Source organism: Colletes latitarsis, chromosome 11 (assembly GCF_051014445.1).
Source record: "Colletes latitarsis isolate SP2378_abdomen chromosome 11, iyColLati1, whole genome shotgun sequence".
Lineage (NCBI taxonomy): Eukaryota > Metazoa > Arthropoda > Insecta > Hymenoptera > Colletidae > Colletes > Colletes latitarsis.
The window spans coordinates 4,420,462-4,442,461 of NC_135144.1; the positions used below are offsets into that span (position 1 = coordinate 4,420,462).

Genomic DNA, 22,000 nt, shown 5'->3' on the forward strand with positions numbered 1-22,000 from the left:
GAGTGTAAAGTAGTCTGTTCCGTGGCTGTTGGAAGATAGTCGACGAGATTCGTACGAGAATGTTCCGAATTTTCCGAATGGTTGGTGCGCGACGTAATGTAACGAGAGAAATCGATTTCTGTGCACAGGATCCCGGACGACGGCGCCGCCAGGACGGAAATCGCTGAGATGGAGACAGTTCTGTGATCGTAGAATACCGGCGCCGATTGCCTAGACCCATCAGATGAAAGGGAAGCGCGACCGTAAGGGTTCCCAGGGAGCGGATCGGGTCGCTTCCCCATTTTGGACAACGAGTTTCTTGCCTCGTAGCCTCCCCTCGAGACTTCCTTCGATACGAAACATCCGGAATTGGGATATTCGGGTGCCGACTGAAGCTTGCAAACAAGCCCGCTGAGAAGATCGAGGAGAGAACCAAGTTTCACGCGAAAAAGAAGACATAGGAGAACGTTACTCAGTGCCTATGAAGAAAACTGGGAAATACCGAGTTTCGATAAATTTCTAACTCGCTGACGCGTGCTCAACAGGCCGTCTGTTTCTGGACATTATTGTTCCTTCACGGAGAAGGAGGATGCTGTGTGGGTTCCCATCGTGAACATGTCCAATCGTTTTTGGACGTTCCGTGACACTTTATACAGTCTGTGGTGTTTATCGTACTGTCCAATCAAACGTTCGATCATCCGTTTATCGAACGGACGTAGTAGCACGATACAACGCGATAGAAGTTTATATTTCACACGCGGAAAATCGGACTGCGTGGCCTCGACCAGAGCCTGATCGAGAAAATTCTAAACATCAAACACGCGTACTTCAGGGATTTCGCTGGAACAACGTCTAACGCCGTGGTTTAAATCGTACACGGAACAAAGAACGGGTATATAAATTGCGTTTACAATTAGGAGCAAATTGTTTGTATTCATCTCAGATTCTCCGGTATTTCTGAATTCTTTGTTATTTTTCGATTTTTCTCAAAGTCGAAATTTTAAGGTTGAAAACGGTGATTTGAGAAACTTTGTGCTGTTAAAAGAAGCTTTCGTGGAGCCGGTAAGAAGAACCCAACAGCTGGAACCAATGTAAACCGAAGAATAAAAGAGAAAAAGTAAGTTTATTCAGGCAGCAACAATGCAATAGATAGTTTATTGAAATTCCTAAGTCTTTTGAGAACTCATTGAACTTTGTACGAAACTTCGGCCCGTTTTCAAAAATAGGGACGAACTTCGAGCCAACGGACCCGTTCGTTAAAACGAACGCCTAGGCGAACAAACTAAAGAAAAAAAGAAGAAACCAATCGATATCTTAATGGGAAATGTCAATGTCTATCGTACGAGATAACTATGGCATTTAAGTATATCATACATATACATATACATTTAATACGTAATGTAAACACGAGCTACCGTTACACGTTAAGTATGTATATTGTGGTAAACAATGAAATATTCTAAAAGAAACCTACTTCCAGGACGTAATATGCTCAACAAAAGTACATGTATATTAAATTCACCGGGTGTAACGGTTAAATAAATACATCATGGAGTGTCAGGAGTCGCGTGTCAAGTTTTTAAGCGGAAAGGCGTGTTCCGGTAACGATTATCGCCCAAAATATCTTTGATGGTATCAAAAAGATTGTCTTATAAGAGTTACAAAATACGAAAGAAGACATTCTACGAGCATAATTATTTGGGTATCATAATTCTTCAAACTTCAATTATTATAGCATTTGAGTAATATATTCTTTGGTTCCAACTATGTAATTCTCTATTATTATTATCTATTCATATTCAAGGGGAACTGAATAACTGAATATACATATACTTCTTGAGAATGTATCACAATCGAAAAGCATGTTTATTACGAACATTATGCTTCTAATTTTACAATCAACTATGGTCGCGATTTTATAGAAACATTATGTGCTGAATAAAAGCAACGAATAGTAACTTATTTCGTGAAACAAAGTCACTATTAGACATCGAACAGTTACTCAGATAACTTTTTACTTGAATAATAATTCGAAAAATATTATTATAAAATATTGCGTGGATCATGAAGAATATAAATATATTTTATTTTTTACACTACATTAACTAATTAAGAAAAAGGCTAGTAAAAATATTTCAAATTATTCGAGTTTGTTATATATCTCATGAATATATTAAATAATTATACACAATTGGGAAACAATGCTTTCACGAAAAAATGAACTTCTGTAACCTGTTCCATTCTTGTTACAATTAAAAAATAAACCTTCCCCTAACCTACAACATTTATTAAAGAAACTTTTCTCTGTTATTTATTTCGAAGACATTTGGAGCCATAATTGTCATCGGAGCATTCTGTATCGAAAACTTATTTCAACAAAACGGTAGAAAGAGCTATGCAATCAATACGGAACTGAGACAACACGGGTAAATCACGAATAAATCGAAACTAACTGTTTTACAATACGCAACGGTGCCTGAGGCAGTGATTTTCAGCGTGTAATCTGTAAAGTAATATTTTTTAGATATAAACAAAGCGTCGATTTCATCACATAACCGCGAAGATAGAATACAGGACCTATTCGACTATCCTGACACTCCACAAGTTTGCAAACGAAACTTATCTTCGTAAAGAGTAGATGAGTTGGAAGTCTTTTTTGAATCCCAAGAAAACCAAGAATTTTGTGTGTGTAGGAATCGACAGAGATAGGATTAAGGTTCTAAAAACTACGTCCGCTGTACATATTATGCATTGTACCGTATAAGCCACAAAGTGAGCTACGGAAAATCATTCTCGTTTACGCTATTTTAACGTTCTGTTTGACGGTTTGCTGTAAAAATGCCGCGTCGATCCTGAAGATCTTTTAACTCGATTATACGCCGCTTGTAAAGTACGAGCAACGGAAGAACTCATAGCTGTTTCGAGGCTGTATCGAGGAAAACGTTAATTTTGCTTCGTAATTGACTCAGGCTGAGTTTACTTTTCATTTTATTTTTTTAATTAATTATGTTTTATAACAGATTTTAATGGGGGGGGGGGGGGGGGGGAGTTTCAGCCATATAACAATAATCGCTAAAACCAGCGTTTTTTTTAAATAAAAATTCTGGGAGAAATATCAGCCGAACTGGGTTAATTGAAACGTGATTTATAGTTCGAACGTTATCGAGTCTTTGTTTCCTAGAGCTCTTTTGTGACTTACATTGCAGGAAATTCCGCTGGAAAGCACTTGTTTCGACTCCTCGAGCCCGAAAGTAGCGAAACGAGTCACGCGAAATTGTAAACGTTCGGATCGATAGTTTTCTCGGTAGAATCTGAATCGAGATCGAGACTATCTTTGGAACGGGGATCGAATAAAATCGACAATTTTCTACCAGTTTTTAACGCTTTCTATTGGCAAATTGTTACACGGTGTCATAAATTACCGCGAGGACGAGACACAAGTGCTAGGCGCGGACACGATCCTAATAATAATACGTTACTGTCGGAGAACATGTTGTTACTGTTGTTGTTAAAGATAATGGAAGTGTTACAGTGTTAAGTCGCGAGAAAGAGAGAAAAAGAGAGACGTAGTGAAAACGAAATTATTAGTTACGTACCAGAAGAAAGAAAGAAAAACACTAATTAGGCTATCGGCTACGTCTCAACTAAATATCTTTATCTACTACTATTAAGTACTTAAGGCGTCTAAAGCTTTTCGCCCCATTTCTCGATCAGCAGAGACGAACGCTATTTCCATCCGACACAAGATGATTTCTTTCTATCGTGTGCGCACTCGCGACTAAATCGTTACTATTAAGTATAACAATAGAATTCTACGCGACCGTTAGATCATAAACTCGATGGTGGTTTCGGACAATAGATCTATTCGAATGGATAACAATCTCATTCCGAGAAATCACAGCTATACAACGAACATACTTCTCAAAGGGGATTGGAAATTCTTTCTCTGAAATATTTCGTAACGCAGGAATACAAACACACAGTAGAAACGAAGGATATAACGACAGCGGTCCAAACAATATTACGAACATGCTGCATATTAGGTCGAGTAATAAGTTCGTTCAGATATCTTTGCAGAATTGTAAATATTTATTACGTTCTTATAGACAGTGTCTAATCAACGATGTACAATGCAATAATATTACTGTTCACCATCTTTCGGACCAATCTTTTATTCTGTTAGCTTGGGAAAGTTCGGTTTCATTGATAAAAAACACTCACTTTTTCACCTATTCGGTTCTAAATCTTTTTCTTTGTATAAAAATAAGTATTTTTCACGTATCACGAGTTTCATTAAATTCAACTGAATTATAAATTTATAGAGAGAGTTTTAATATTTACAATGATATTTATTTATTTTTTAAATCATAAATCAAACTTTTGCTGAAAGAATAAGTATGATTATTTATATAACGCTTGGCTGTAACGTCCTTTTTATGATTCGCTGTGTTATTAGTGCCGAAACAATTTGTAATGTTTTTTTTATTAATGTCACTAAAAATAGTTAATCGAAGATCGTGTAAGGGTACGTGGGATTTGTTATTTTAATAAATTAAATATTTCATATTAAAGACTAGTCTTTAAGTCCATATTTCTATGTACAACAAAATTAAATGAGTTCTGTAAAACTCAAAATAGACGAAAGTCTAATAGAGTTAGATATTATTAGTAGAACATATAAATATCGATCATTTTTCTCATACAAAAACTGATTTAAATACTTAGAAATAAACTAATGAAATGATCTAATCTATCCATTTAACAAAATGATATACGAAATGTTTAATAACCTGACAATATCACACGTCGAATATCGTAAACTATATTCAGCCAATGTAGATATACCTCCATCGTTAAACTTAACTTTTATTTTACGCGTCATCTTTCTCACTTACGTTTCTTTAAACCATTTAAATAGTACGTCAATTGCATTAACAACGATAACACCACTATAAACAAATATGTTTATTCTTCCCACCACATCTTTTATTCCCAAGAAATAAAATTGTATTCAATAATGAAAATAATACAAACATGTTAAAATATACACATTTACTTCAATTCAGAAGTACTTGACTATACACTAAGCATAATTGTAGCTAAAGAATTAAACATTTCTGATTCGATTTGTTTGTGTGGTCTTAAAAGTAACATTTTAACTTAATACAAACAAACACAGTTATTCTTCAATTATCTGAACGAACTCATTATTAGAATTAATGTATCAATTTTACCACAAAATGTTCTTCGAAGACTTTTGTAATAACAAGGAATATCTGCGATGTACCCCTCTTAATGAAACATTGCAAGTTCATAGAACCAACAAAAATATGGAATATTTTTTTAATGATTATAATTCATATTAAAGGGATACAATCAAACTACGCTTCAAAGTTTAAATCTTTGAATACTATCTTTAAAACTAATGGATTGACGAAAAAGTCCTTTTATCATATACTGTATAAATTCGGCGGAAAATAACAGCAAATATAATTAATGGGGAAAATAAAAAAATCACTTGTAAACAGTGTCGTGTGTATAAAATTAATAAAACTCTATTATCTAAAACGGATTTTCACGATAACACATTTTATAGTTTTAATTGTTAATATCAGTGTTCATCGCTTTAACTTTTTAAATAATTATGATTACAAAACGCCTGCTAGTATAATAAACACATTTACTTGGTGGTGATATTTTAACTATATTAGTAATTAAAATATCTGATTACTCTTGAAGTATTACAAATTATCACGCTGAGAAACACTGATTAATATGTATACAATACCGGGATGAAATAAACGTACTCGATGCTAACTGTAAATTCGTAACAAAAATATTTCATTATACCGTCTTCCGAAAAATTTCAACAGTGTATATAGTAAATGTAATTTGTTGACTCTCATTAATTTTTTTACAAAAATTTCCGTTTATTTTCAATAAGAAAGTTTGAAAGACAGTTCCATCCCTTGAACATGAATTATCGTCAGAAAGGAATATTTCTGACTATTCTACAAATCTACAGAGTTTTATTGAAATTATAAGAAGATATTTCATGGATATTTCTTGCAAATGCAATATTGAAACAGTCCACGGTCGCTTACATCGTCAGAAAATAGTTCGTTAGAACACTGCCCGATAGAGTACTAGTAGAAGGATCGAATCGACTTCAATCGTATAGAATATTTATAGTCTCCGTTAAATGAAAATTTTCTAAACTTCAGTTTTTCTGCGATTGTGAATTTTTCCTTTAAATTAATCTGTAAGTGACGAACATCGCGAATCGCTATATTCGTCAAATATATTTTTTTAGTAGGACATGTGAAAAGATCGTGCCAAACTTTCTAATCAGTACGACGAAAATAATAATCGGATCGAAACAAATTGGAGGCTCAAGGTCACTAAGTAACTAACACAATTGATAATTACTTTCAGCTAATATTAAAAATTTTAGCAAATAATTTGAAGTAATTATTTCGTATAAGATTGTAGAATCGATTAAAGTATTTACTCTACATTGAACTGGCACTTCTAATCGTACGTAACTAGTTTAATAATTTATGCAATTCTATAATTATCAATATTCGAAGAGAGAGGCAGAAGGGTCCTTCAGAAACATACTTATCCTCAAAATTAAACAAAAATTAACCGAATTAGCGCTTCATCCATTTGCATATTTCGGCTAAAACCTTGGCACAACGAATTTTCACAATCGATTTTCTCGAACACGAAATTTTAAATGAAAAAATATTACTCTTTATTTCACATTTGTTCTTTCATGTAAAATCACATTTTTCTCGATTGTACCATCGATACTAGAACACTCTGAATTAAATCTAAATCAAAATTTATAATTCATTCGGAACAAATCTTGTGTTCTACATTTGCTCCATTATGATTCGTCGAAGACTAAATTTTCGTCGAATTTTTATTTAAATATTCACCATAATATTTAATTAAAAGTATATTTACTCTATTATTTAGTATTTTTTTTATGAACATAAAACTATTTAATAATAATTTAACTATACAAATAAATACAGTTTCTTTAAAAATTTCCTAAATCGTCTTAACAGTTTTTACGAACACAAATAGACATTTGAAGAGGGTTAATTAGAAAGACGAGTTAGCTCTGAAGAAACGAATCGTATTTTACGCGATACACAGTGTGACGAGTGGCCTTGACCGACCAATCGAATTTGCTTTGACCTCAGTCAGAAATACCTAATCTAAAAAATCGTGCGCACACATGAAATAGCGGCCTTAATGATTTTTCAGCGCGGTACTCGTGATTTCCATAAACTCTTGTACCCGAAATTGTAAATTAGTCGTTCCGATACGAACGATTGGCTTCCTTTCGCCATTTTCACCTAGAATCCACGTTCTTCATACATTTATTCGAAGCCGAGACTCTTCCGATTGGGAAGTATCGTCGTTCCACTTGTCGAAGTAAATACACGATAAATTGTTCCCAATTCTCGTTTCGAATATGTGCCAACAAATTTTGCAAGTAGAACAAGAGAATGGAATTCGTTAGCTAAACACAAGCATATCAATAATATTATCAAAATAATTAATTTCCTTTGAAACGTGAATTCAAAACGAAGAGTTTCCAGCAGGTTTCAGATGCATCTACGAAAAAGACATCGATCAAGGTTTCAATAAATCCATGCCTTTTTTCTCTTGATTTTTATCACTTTAAATGTACAACGAAATACGAATTACCGCTCTTCTATGCATCATACTCTTAATACTAGCTCAAGTTAACAAAAGAAACACACGAACTGTCTGACTTCGATTTTAGTGTGATTCTGCAGAATGATAGTTATCCTTTTTGGTGTATGTAAAATATTAGATGTAAATACTCAACACTTTTTAAAATATAAGTAATCAAAATGGGACAATTATAAGTTAGCTCTGTATAACGACTATTCACAGGAGATGTTTTAAAATTTAATATTAATTCAATTCATAAGATTTTGTGTATTTTTATACTGAAAGAAAATATTTACCAAGTAGGAGTTTATTGATGTTGCAATACTGTAGCAATTAGGAGAGTTGCCTTCATCAGAGTTCAATGACGCTCATATATTATAATCACATACCGAATCTTCTGTAAGTGTTGTGGCCTGGTGTAGACTACAGAATACTTACAAACAATTCAATCGCATAATATACACAAACTTGTAAACTGAATTAATATTAAATTTTACAACACATCCTGTGGATAGTCGTTATACGGAGCTAACTCCTGATTGTCCCACTTTAATAATTTACATCTTAAAAAATGTTGAGTATCTACACCTAATATGTTACATACATCAAAAGGGATTACTCTACTATCATTCTGCAAAAGCACATTAAAATCGAAGTCGAACAGTTCGTCTCCTTCCCTTGTAAATTCAGTTTAAAATAACAAACTGTAAAAAATTATTTGCATTATATATTAACTTCTCTAAAATATCATGGAAGTAGACGTTTGGTTGATCTCTAACTCGAATTTTATTCAAGAATAGTAAATACAAATTTTAAACTCATTCGTAAATTACTACTTCCGTTATTAGAGAAATTATTCATATACAATTAGTCTATTAACGATTTTTTTTAACTCAAATCTTAATTAAAGCCCCAAATAAAAATGCTAGTACGAATGAATATAGAGTATTTATTTGTTATTTACGAATAAATTTTCCCCAACTCGGTTGACCATTTATCAGAACTGAAGTATCGCCAAAAATTTAAATAAAAAAAATATCAAGTTCCTTTAATTGCATTCGTTAATGTATCTAATATGTTCAAAAGCTACGTTAAATCGCGTGTACGAATAAAATATTTCATCTTCAATGTTGTTTGTAACATAAGTATGAAAGAAGACATAGAAGTATAGAAAGCTTTGCACGCTATCCATTTTTGCGCAGTCTGAAATAAGTACCAATACGATAGTAAACGATTGGAAAAATAATGTTCGATTAATCGACGCGGTCAACTTTGACCACTGCGTTGATTGTTCAAAGTAAAAAAAATCGGAAGAGTCCAGGCTCGAGTCTAAAACTGTATTCTTAAGCTAGGTTAGTAAGTATGAAGTGAAACAACCACAAAAGCATCGCCCTACGATGGATGACTTTGTACCAGAGTTGTGCTAATTCAATTACACAATTTAACTACACTGTTGCATCACAATTCAATTACGTTATAATTAAATTATATGATTCAAACTTTCCATCTAATTTGATTACTCATAATTCTAATAATTAGTATAATTGAAGTACAACGTAATTGAAATACAGTGCAATTGAAGTACAATGTAATTAAAATATAGTGTAACTGAATTACAACTGTCTGAATTACAGCTTACAACGTTGACAAGCTACGATTAATATATTCCTATGATTACCTTATAAATGTTCGTTTCTTGACTATACAGCGTGTTTTCATATTTATAATATGTATTTATCATCAGTTAATATGACTATTATCAAATAGTGATGAGCTAAAAATGTTCTTTCTCCAGTCTTTCCCTATTAAATAATGTATTTCATTTCATTTATATGTAGATTAATTTTGTTAAATGAGTGGCATCATGTCATTATTCTTTTCCCTTAATATATATTGCAAGCTTAATAAATAGGAGTGTATTGTATATTATTCATTTTTCATTTTTGCAATGTTTATTTTAGAATTTAGAAAAAATACAATGCAGACTTTATTTCTGTTGTGATATTATAAGTTTATAAATAACAACCGGCACAGTAATTACTTTCTGTTTAAAGTTCCTATCTATTAATTTGCAATTGTAACTCAATTACATCGTAATTTATAATTAATGTAAATTAATTACATTCTTTTTGTAATTGCATACCAATTGGAATTGCGAATTATCGCGAATTTATATATATAATTATATAAAAATCTGAATTATGAATTGCGATGTAATTCAATCATTTTGTAATTATAATTCTTGGGAGTAATTCAGTTGTAATTCTGCACAACTCTGCTTTGTACCAACCACCAGGTTGAGATATTGTAATTCTTGAGATATTGCGATTATAGGTATGATAACGAATGCGTGTGCCAACGGTATCATAAACTAGCGTGTGTATACTCATGCGCCGTGTACTTGTCTATGTACATAAAGAAAATGATAAGGATAGGACGAGGCGATTTTCGGGAATCCTCGTTCTTGCTTTTCGTCTTCACCATCGAGGATAATTTAGCTAAAAGAAATCTAGAATTAAGCGTAGACCAGCAAATAAGTTTAGCGACGAAACCTCGCCAACTGGAATCTTTTTCAAAGGCCTCGGAACCGAGAGGCGTCGTATTTGTGTCAGCATACATTTTTAATGGGGGAAAAAATTACCACTAAGGATAACGATAAACATTGATAAAATAAGCATGCGAAGATAACGAAGTTCGCGAGTTCCGTGATGGCAAAGGGATGGAGATGTCGATAGAAGCGAAGCCATTGCAAGCATTTCTACGATAAGAGGATCGTGTAAAAATCGTTTTGCGGAACGTGCGAACCGATGGCTTTTAAGGAACATATGTGGCACATGATTGTATGTTGTTTCAAATAAAAACATTGTTGTTTTGTATACTATACCGTCGCAGAGCTTTTCATGCAATACTATACAGGGTATCCCATGGCACGTGGGACCTACTTCAAGAATGAATTCTACAGAAAAAAACAATAACAAAATAACAGGGTCCTATTTGACCCTGTTTGAAAGTTATAGCGAGTTCTGTGTTGAAATAATATGTCGCGACTCGTCAGCAGAGGGACCACTCTCTCACCGACCACCTATTCGTATACATATACATTCGTGTATACATATCTTCTCCGATCGACCATTGGATGTCGCGGCATCTAAGGACAAAATGCTTCCCTCTCCTTTCCTTTTCTTTTTTCCTGTTATTTTCTTTACTGACTTCCTCCATACAAGCAAGCCACCACAAATTCTTTCGAAAGATGAAAATAGTTTAACTAATTTTACTCAACTATTTATGAACAGAACCCAATATCTGACGTTCAATCTTGTATTTTAAATCTGTAAATACTTCCTGTAAACATTAGAGTACTGGGTGTCAGATTATTGGCATACCTCGTCTGTGAAAACGGTAAGTTTGTCTAGTCAACAAATGGCAGATATGAACCTTCAGTATGAGCTTATTATTATAAATAATACCGTGACAAACGTAGAAGGTAAGAAAAAGACAACCAGTGGTAGTAGGATCTCTCCAGACTTGTGTTTACATGCAAGATAGTAACTTTGAACACCTATTGTGAAGGTAAATAGATACAATATGTTCAAGAAGAAGCTCGCTATAACTTGAAAATGGGGTCAAATAAGACACGTGTTTATATGAACTATTGTTATTACTTTCTTGTCTAGAATCTGTCTTTGAAGTGAGTCACACATGCTACGAAACACTGTATTGCTATGGTCGGGACAAAAAAGGTTTGGTTGCTGCATGTCATTTCCGTTCATGTGAATAATGCAGAGTATTCACACTATCACAGACGAGGCATATATACGAATAGACCTTTCACCTTATGGACTTTCGTGGCCCAATCTGACTGCCATACCGATCTGAAAATTCGGAGGTGATTTTAGCGGCCTCTTCTCATGAATAGCGGTCAGTTGACAAACTATTCACTGAATTAGTATTGATGCTTATGGACGTGTGTTCATATATTTATACTATTAGTACGATTGAATCTAAACAACCGAATAAATTTCAATGTAACTTAAAATTCTTAAATCTGAAAAAATGTGAGAATACTGTCCCATTTATCCTCTTTATTTAGCAATTTAAAAACTCGCTGACTCAATAAAATCAATCAAATGAAAATGGATGGAAGTTGATACCGCCCCTGCTAAAAATAAAAGACTGGAAAATTTAGTAATTATTTAGAAAAGGAGGGCTCTCACCGATTTCGATGATTTTTTAATATGTTTGTCGTAATTAGTTTTGTATATGCCGCCGTCGGGCAGGTGTCGCCAGGTCCTAGCCACGGATTTTGTTTTTCCGGCCACGCGTGATGGTCGATTCGCGGCTGTTCGAAAGAGGTCGTGAGGCAGAAGTCTGGCGCGCCGGCTATTGAAGAACCACGACCGATTAAAGTTTAATTTTTATACCACATGTTGTAGAAATCAACATTTTGAACAACTTTTTCCTATACATACATATAACCGCCGCTCGGCCTTAGTTTTCGAGATTTTTGTTCAAAAAAATTGTTGCTACTACAATGAATTCTGTCTATATGTATGTATATGTCTGTAACTCTGTATGCGTCAGTCCGCGATCGCCATTTTCTCTTGTTTGTAATAATCGGCATGACAACCAACGACAAATAAGGTATAATGTGTCAAGCTAAATCTTGTTCTGTATTGATATCGTTTTAAACGCATTGCTGTCAAAGATTTCAAAATGAAGTTGCATGAATATTTAAATATATACAATAATTATGATACACTAATTGATTTTTTAACTGAACAAAGAGTGATTCATAGTGAGATGTAGTAAGTGTAAAAGTACAGAAGCAATGAAATTTAATCGCAAAGATTCAATGTTCAGTTGCTACGCAAGCTATATTTCAAAAAATCGAAATAAAAACGAGTGAGAATATATTGCAAATCAATTCATTTAATGATGAAACCACCAAGGCAAAAATGTTTACAAAATGAGCTGGAAATATTGTCGACAACGGCTGTTGGGCCAGCTTTTGCCGCGAATTATGTCTTTTATGGACAGAAATACATTCTCTTCGAATCGGGGGTGGAAATGAAATTGTTGAAGTGGATGGGGCGAAGATTGGTAAACGGAAATTTAATAAGGGAAGACTTTTAACTGACCAATGGATATTCGGAGGAATTAAACGTTCGAGCAAACGTATATTGGGTTATTGCAGTTCCAGATCGATCATCTGAGACATTACTCGAAGCGATCCGAAATTGGATCAAACCTGGTACTACGATTACAAGTGATTGCTGGAAAGCGTACGATTGTCTCAATAAAAAAGGTTTTAGACACTTATGAGTCAACCACAAAATCAACTTTGTAGATCCGAAGACAAATACACTCGAAAATTTTTCGAAATAATGGTTGAAATCTTTCCCACTTCTGATAATATCAATAAAGAAAATTGAAATAGAAAATAAATGCGTGGCTGACCGCCTTACGGCGGCCGGTATAAGAAAATCTAACCCAGACCTAATCCATTATATTAGTTACTAGGTATAATAGTTAGGTTTAAATAAGGTTTGGGTTAGATTTTTTTTATGCCGACTGCCATTAGGCGGCCGGCTACTCAAATCGAGTTTTTAAGCACACCCGTTATACGCATCCATTGCCGACCGCCTCTCTGTATCTATAGAAACAATAAACAATCGTCGATTCGACGCTTACACACACGCTGCCACAGACACGTACGTATAGATAGAATTCATTGTAGTAGTAGCGATTTTTTTACAAAAAAATCTCGGAAACTAAGGCCGAGCGACGGTTATATGTATGTATAGGAAAAAGTTGTGGCGTCGCCTCCCATGCTCGCCACCAGAGGGGTCGCGCTCTCGCAAGCGCTCGACCGACCCCTCAGTTCCTATATACAGGGTGTCCTGTAAATAGTGTAAGAGCCGGAAATGTGGGGTAGCTGAGACGATTCTGAACAACAATTTCCTTTGCAAAAATGTCGGATGGAGCTTCGTTTTTGAATTATTAACGAAAAACACTGACGAATCACGGCGCTTGCCTGCCGCGCGCTCAGGGCCGTCCGAATTAAGAGAGCCACCGTGTCGGGTAGGTAGCAAGATGTGCATCGGAGATACATCGAGGAACGAATACAAATAATTAAAAATACTACCACTGCAACTGTTACCTCTGCGGATTGGATAAATCAGCCAGCTAAATCAAATTTATTAATTATTTGTATTCGCTATTTCCAAGGAAGAAGGAATAAAATGTGGGAAGATGCTCTCGGAATTTTTAGGAAATTAATTCTTCGCACCTGAGTGACGCTTCTCGCCAGAGTGTGTTAAAATTAAAATAAGAATTATTTTCAGAAAATTAAAATAAATACTAATAATAAAAACTGTACTGGAAAAGCAGACTGGATTTGTGCGTACCGAAACATTATTCGCATGCAAGGGGTTAATAGAGAATTAATTGAAATTCGCCTTACCCATTTACTTGCAAATTGCAATAGGACCGGTTAGTGCACCCCTGTCAATCATGGAAAGGTCGAAGACCCCAATAAAAATCAGCTGATGGGACGGCCCGGTCACTGCACTCGCTTCTTACCCCGAAAACACTTCACAGCACGGTCACTAGCACTTTTCACTTTTACATTTTCGGGGTAAGAAGCGGGTGCAGTGACCGGGCCGTCCCATCAGCTGATTTTTATTGGGGTCTTCGACCTTTCCGTGATCGACAGGAGTGCACTAACCAGGCCTTATTGTTAGCGCAGCAGAGCAACTTGCTAGTAAATGGGTAAATCGAATTTCAATTATTTCTCTATTAAAGCCTTTGCATTCGAGGAATGTTTCGGCATGCACAAATTCAGTCTGCTTTTCCAGTACAGTTTTTAATAACAAACGATTACAAATGTTTCTTACCGTATTTATTTTAATTTTCTGAAAATAATTCTTATTTTAATTTTAACACACTCTGGCGAGAAGCGTCACTCAGGTGCGAAGAATTAATTTCCTAAAAATTCCGAGAGCATCTTCCCACATTTTATTCCTTCTTCCTTGGAAACAGCGAATACAAATAATTAATAAATTCGATTTAGCTGGCTGATTTATCCAATCCGCAGAGGTAACAGTTGCAGTGGTAGTATTTTTAATTATTTGTATTCGTTCCTCGACGTATCTCCGATGCACATCTTGCTACCTACCCGACACGGTGGCTCTTTTAGTTCGGACGGCCCTGAGCGCGTGATTCGTCAGTGTTTTTCGTTAATAATTCAAAAACGAAGCTCCATCCGACATTTTTGCAAAGGAAATTGTTGTTCAGAATCGTCTCAGCTACACCACATTTCCGGCTCTTACACTATTTACGGGACACCCTGTATACACTTCTCGAACGACTTCCCAATATCCCGTCGTCTAAGGCAGGGCCTGCTAGAAAGCCTTACTGATGAGTCCACTAGCAGGCCCGGACGAAACGCGCCCCCTCCTTTTCCTTTCCGTCCTTCCTAAAGAATTCACTCGAGCAGCCCCCCCCCCCCCCCCCGTCGCAGCGAAGCAGCGCCACAAAGTTGTTCAAAATGTTGATTTCTACAACATATTAAAAAATCATCGAAATCAGTGAGACCCCATCTTTTCTAAATAATTACCGAAAATTTTTCTTCTTTCAATGAAGAAAACTCTTTAACTTAATCTTTTTCGAAGACAAAGGCGAAAAAGTCGATTTCGCCATGGCAACAATGATTGGACGCGACGTATGGGCGTTCCCCCGAAATAGAGGATCGGTTTTTGTTTTCCAGAGACGCGAGCGAGATGATTGAAAACGCGAAAAGCGTTAGTTGAATAACGGAGAGAGTCGCAAGGTTCCGTATGAAATAAAAAGACACGACCTCCAGGAACACCGTGCGTACTTTATTTGCCCCACATAGTCAACCACCGGCTAAAGCTTGAAATTAAAAATCAAAATAAAAATTAAATATACAATATAAATTTTCTATATTGCAGAAGATAGGAATAAATTGTAGTTAACTGTATTATGTAAAATTTATTTCCGTTTCAGATTTAATTCAAACACTTCAAAAATCATCTTCAGTCTTCTACATTCATCATCAAGCCTTTCTTTTTTGAATGTAGATTAACTTGATTTATTTCCAATTAATTTATATTTACAGGCATGTCTCTATAAATTCCAAATCCATTAATCAATTTGAATTTGTGATATTATGTTAGCCAATTTCGAAAATATAGTTTCGAGAAAAACGCATTTAAAATTTCTAATATGATTATTAACCGCTGGGTAGTCTTCCCTCTAAATGGCTATAGCTTTGTTATTTTTACAAATTTTAATGAGTCTACGTTTATTATAATTGCTAAATGAAGAGGACGAGTTGCGAGCCAAAAATCAGTTACAGGTTTTTTAAAAAGGACAGATTGGCATTTTTGTTCTCATTAATATTTGTGGCGTGTTTGCGAGGGATGTTTCCGATATATACATATGTATGTAATCAATTCATTTTCCTTCAATAATTCTCCATTACAAACATTCTACAGTATTCTTACATTTTTTTATACTTAAAAATTTTCCCATGATATTAGAAAGTAGGTATACAGCGAAAGCTATACAATTTTACAGTTCCTAGCATGTATAATATACAATATCTGTATACATATAGCGCATGTTCGCTTGGTGTGGAAAGTCAACGAATCCTCAAAAAGGGCCCAGGTCTGGTTTCGGGAAATGTAAAGGCCGCTAGTCACAATGGCTTTTGTCGTTCACTGACAATTCGAACGGGTGGCGATGCCCAGGCCTGCTTTCAGAGATGCCAGACGGGGTCCCGGTTACACCGGGGACACCTCATTCCACTTTCTCTCACTATGCCAGATCACACGTGAGCTCGTAGAGTTTCGGAGAGTTGACAAAGGTAAACTGACATATGCCCTCTCTTTCGATTCTCCGAAGCTGCCCGAAGTACCTACTTCTTTCCGACCATCTCGTGGGAGTCGAGAGAGAACAACTGAACAACTCTTGAACAACTGAAATTCGACCTCTCGTCAACGGCATACGATTTCGAATCTCGACTGCCCAAGCATTTTTACTTTTCGATCTATGTGGGCTCGCATAAGCAAAGTACGATAATGAAAACAAAATTTTGTGAAATTTTTTTTACGGAAATACACGTTTTAAAACCTCCTGATCATATTTCAATTATTGAAAAAAAGAAATTATTTTTTTGTTATTCCTATGTATGAGCGTACATAGTATGTATATTATTAATACAATATAGTATCGTGCACGCTGTAGCATTTTTCAATAAGAAGTGTTCTTATTTTTATAATATGAACAAAACAGAAGAATCACTTGTTGCAGAAATTAATTAATAATGATTTTCCTCGATATGTTTTGAAATAACTAACTAAGCTTCTGCTGGTCTCTACACGCCTCTACTGGTCTTTGCTTGTCTCTGCTTGTCTCTGCTGTCTTCCACTGGCATCTGTTGACCGCTACTGATCACTTCTAATACTTCTGGCAGCGTATAACGATAACGACTGGCTACTGCCAGTCCCTCCAAGCCTTTGCTGGTTCCTGCTGACCGACCTCTGCTGCCCACCGCTTATATTTCTGACAACGTATAACGATTACTACTGACTTCTGCCAGACTCCACTGACCCCTGCAGACTGCTGCTGACCACTCCTAATACTTTTGACAGCGTATAAAGATTAATACTTGCTACTGCTTGCCCATGCTAGTCTCTGCTGACCACTCCTGATACTACTGACAGCGTATAACGATTACTACTGGCTTTTTCTTGCTTCTGCCAACCTCTACTGGGCCTTGCTGACCACTCCTGACCTTTGTTAACAACTTCTGATATCATATATATGTATGAAAGCTTTGTATAATGTAAATCCATGGCAATAAATGATATAATTTCAAAGAATTCTATGTATTCTTATCATTTTTACCTTTCTTTTCCTCTCCAAATCATAACGTTAATTAATCCGTGTCTTTGTTTGAAATGTAGTGTGTAATATTAAATCTAGTTTGTTTATTAGTCTGGCGATTAACGAAAGTTTGCTTCTTAAGGATGTAATTTCGGTTTTGAACTGGCAACTATTGTTTTTGCAATGTTGTTCTAAAATTTTAATGTTTTTCTTAAGTTCATACTGTTTGTCAAATTTTGTCTTAAGATCTATAAGTAAGGTTATGTCTACTTGTTCATTATAAATGTAACAGTTATCTATATGCTCTAGAATTACATTTCCTGTTAATGGTATGACTTCTAAGGTTAATCCTATTGAAAATAATGTGGTTATGATCCTAAAAAATAAGGTTTCAGTTTGTTATCATAAATTCTTCTGATTTCATTATTTTGAAATTCTCATAGATAAGAAGGTGGGTCTGCTGAAATGATTTCAACGGGTCCAAGCCACTCGTGGCTTAGTTTATTTTTCTTATGGTCATTATGATACCATACTAAATCTCCTGGTTCAAAAATACTTTGGATTTTTATAATTTTTCGTGCTTGTTCCTGTTGATATCCTTTCTATCGTTTTTCTGTTATTTATCTAGACGTTTGAATATACTGTTCATGTTTTTGTTTCCATAAGTTGAATAATTGGTCTTGGTTAAGTGAACTGGTCTTTCCAATAGAAGAGGATAAATTGGCTTTATGTCCAAAAGTCAACTCAAAAGGAGTGAAACCTATGGTTTCATGTATTGAGGTGTTATATCCGATGCAAATAAGTTTTAAATTTTCATCCGACTCGTTGTTTCTATCAGCGGTACAAATTTTTATCAAATCTTTTACTACTACGTGAGTTCTTTCTAAAGATCTGTTCGATTGAGGGTGGAAACTGGTTGTTTTAATATGTTGGATTTTAAAGAAATTTTCAAATTTGTCCATCAATTTACATACAAAATTTTATCCTTGATCGGTTAAAATTTGTTTTAGGGTTCAGAACGTATACACATAATGATCCAGCAATTCGTTTATGATGGATTTGGTTTGGGTTTCTTGAAGTGGAACAAGGATTAAGTATTTTATGAGTTGGTCTTTTATGAAGAGTATGCACTGGTTATTTCTTTTAGTTTTTATTAGCAGTCCAAATATGTCTATTGTTATTTTGTCATTGGGATGTAGAGGTGTGTCAGTTATTATAGGTTCCTCTTTCTGTCTAACTCTAACTAATTTTTCTTGTTGGCAAATTAAACAGTTTTGAATAAATTCTGTTAGGTCTTGCTTTAAGTTTTTCCAATGCAATCTTTCTTGAACGCCTTTCAATGTTCTTTTAATTCCTAAGTGTCCTGAGATATCGTTATGATTTTCCATAATAATTTGTTCTTTTTGTTCCAGAGTTAAGTCTTCATTACATTTTCCTATAATTTGTATTCTTAAATTTTCGATTTCAGTGATTAGTGGATCGTCTATTCCTATTTGTAACATTTTCCTATCTTTGTTTTGTGTGTAGATTTGATTTAATATATTGAACCATATTTCGTCATTATAGTCTCCTAACTAGTCTTTAGTTAATTGGATAAAATGTTTTTGGTTTGGTCTAATAACTAAGGGCTCTACCTCACTGATGTTTATCTGAAGGAATTGCCTAAAGCTTTCATACGTCGGTGGTTCATTTAATGAAGATAATAAATTATCAATCTCTCCTTGTGTTACATCTTCGTCAGTTAATATGTGTATTCTAGACAGTGCATCAGCGGCAGTATTTTCTTCTCCTTTTTCATATTCAATTTCATAATCATATTTCTCAAGTCTCAATCTCCATGCACCTCGCCGGTGGACCGCAGCGGTCAATGTTACCGGTGCGGGGCGAAGGACCACCGCGCGAGCCAGTGCTCGGCGGCCCACCACTGCCCGCTATGTGCGGACAGGGGGATGCCAGCCGACCACAGGGTGGGGAGCAGGAAGTGCTCTCCCCCCTCCCGGAAAGAGAGGAAGAGGCGGGCCGTTCCGGCTCCGGCGCCGCGGGCGGTGGCATCGTCCACCATGGAGGTGGACGGTGCCACGGGGACGGACAGCCGGGAGGAGGCTGGGGCGGTCGGTAATTAATGGCGCCCCGCCTCCTCCTCCAGGCCAACCTCAACCACTGCCGCGCGGCACAGGATATGATGTCCCAAGTCCTCGCGGAGTGGGGGGTTGGCCTGGCTGTCGCCGCCGAGCCGTACCGCGTCCCTGATCACCCTCATTGGGTGGGCGACGCGGACGGCTTGGTGACGACGGTATGGGGAGGTGGCGACGGGTCCCCGCCGTTCTCCATGCTGGAGCGCGGTCGGGGATTCGTCGCCGTGGACTGGGGGGGAGTCGCCGTGGTGGGGTGCTACATCTCGCCTCGCAGCGGTCACGTCGCGTTCGAGCAGTACCTGGCCGAGGTCGCGGCATGCGTGCAGTGCTGCGCGGCCCGGCCGGTGCTGATCCTGGGGGACTTCAACGCCAAGTCGGTGGCGTGGGGTCCCCCAGGACTTCCGTTCGCAGCGGGATCCTGGGCGACTGGGAGGCGGGGCTCGACCTTCGGTTACTGAACCGGGGGTCGGAGCACACGTGTGTGCGGCAATATGGGGGGTCTATCGTGGATGTTGGATTCGCGACCCCCAACGCCGTGCGCATGGTGTCGGGGTGACACGTGGTCGCGGGGGCAGAGACACTCTCGGACCACCGGTATATCCGGATGGAGGTCTCTGCCACCGCGGGGGATGCATCCCGACATCACCGTGCCGCTGGGCGCTTCGGCGCCTGGACAAGCTGCGCCCTGATGGCAGCTGCCCTCGCTGCAACTTGGCCGCAGGGGGCGGCCGAGTTGCCGAGTATAGAGGAGGAGGTCGCCCGGCTCGGGGGGATGGTCGCGAATATATGTGACGCGGCGATGCCCCGGGTCGGGCGGGCTTCTCCTCGCCGGGCGGTGTACTGGTGGTCGGCCGCGATCGCGGAAATGCGAGACGCGAGTGTCCGCGCCCGACGTCAGTACACCCGCGCGCGCCGTCGTCTACGGAGAGACGATAGCGTGGCGCGAGCGAGGGCAGGTGACCTGTATGAGGCATACCGCATGTCGCGGATGGCTCTGCAGGTCGCCATCAAACGGACCAAGACCCGGGCATGGAAGGAGCTCCTCGAGACCCTTGATGACGACCCTTGGGGGCGCCCTTATAAGGTGGTGCTGAACAAGCTCCGCCCGTGGGCGCCCCCCGTCACCGAGGGTCTTGACCCCCGGCTGCTGGAGGACGTGGTCAATACTCTCTTCCCAATTGGGGAGATGGGACCACGCGTCCTCCGGCAGAGGCGACGGCCCCGTTGGAGTGGGTGGCCGTGCCGGGGGTCACGCAGGGGGAGCTGGCCGCGGCCATCAGACGGCTCGGGGCGCGTAACACGGCCCCGGGTCCGGATGGTGTGCCCGGCCGGGTTTGGGTCTTAACCCGCGGCGTCCTTGGGGCCGACCTCAGGCGGTTGTTTAACCGATGCCTGAGGGACGGGCGATTCCCCCCCCCCCCCCCAGTTGGAAGGTAGCGAGGATGGTCCTCCTCCGGAAGGAGGGTCGGCCCGCAGAGTCTCCATCCGCATACCGGCCCATCTGTCTCCTCGACGAGGTGGGCAAGCTCTTCGAGCGACTGATTGCTGCCCGCCTCGTCGAGCACTTGTCGCGGGATGCTCCGGGCCTGGCCGACTGTCAGTACGGTTTCCGGGGGGGGGGGGGGGGGGCCGGTCGACGGTCGACGCGATCAGTCGGGTCAGGGCTCTCTCGGAGTCGGCCGTCTCCCGGGGAGGGGTGGCGTTGGCGGTATCGCTGGATATTGCCAACGCGTTTAACACCCTTCCCTGGGGGGAGATACGGAGGGGGCTCGAATATCATCGGGTCCCCCCGTATCTCAGGGCAGTCGTCGGGGATTATCTCCGCGGCAGGTGGATCGAGTATCCGGACCGGGATGGTGATATGCGGAAGGAGGTGTACTGCGGGGTTCCGCAGGGGTCGGTCCTCGGGCCACTCCTGCGGAACATCGCGTACGACGCGGTGTTGCGGGCCGACCTCCCCGACGGCGTCAGTGCCGTGTGTTGCGCAGATGACACACTGGTGCTGGCCGTCGGGGCTCAGTGGGGGAGGGCCAAGCGCCTCGCCGAGGAGGGGGCGCAACGCGTCGCCGACCGGATCAGGGGGATGGGGATGACGGTCCATAAGACCGAGGTAATAGCGTTCCATTCACCTCGGCAGAATCCGCCACCCCCTCTGATCCGGGTGGGTGGGACTGATATCGAGGTGAAGCCCCGGATGAGGTATCTGGGGCTGATCCTCGATAGCTACTGGCGCTTCGAGGAGCATTTCCGCTGCCTGG

At 38.6% G+C, this 22,000-nt stretch overlaps 1 protein-coding gene across 2 annotated transcripts in view; it reads left to right on the forward strand.

Annotated features, from left to right (window-relative positions):
• Positions 1-10,683, forward strand: part of Nmdar2 (glutamate ionotropic receptor NMDA type subunit 2) — a 597,673-nt gene extending 586,990 nt beyond the window's left edge. For both annotated transcript variants that reach the window (XM_076778738.1, XM_076778739.1), the window contains one exon: positions 129-10,683. In XM_076778738.1, coding sequence (XP_076634853.1) covers positions 129-186 — 58 coding nt within the window. In that variant the 3' untranslated portion in view covers positions 187-10,683. The remainder of the gene's footprint in view (positions 1-128) is intronic.
• Positions 10,684-22,000: the final 11,317 nt, after the last annotated feature.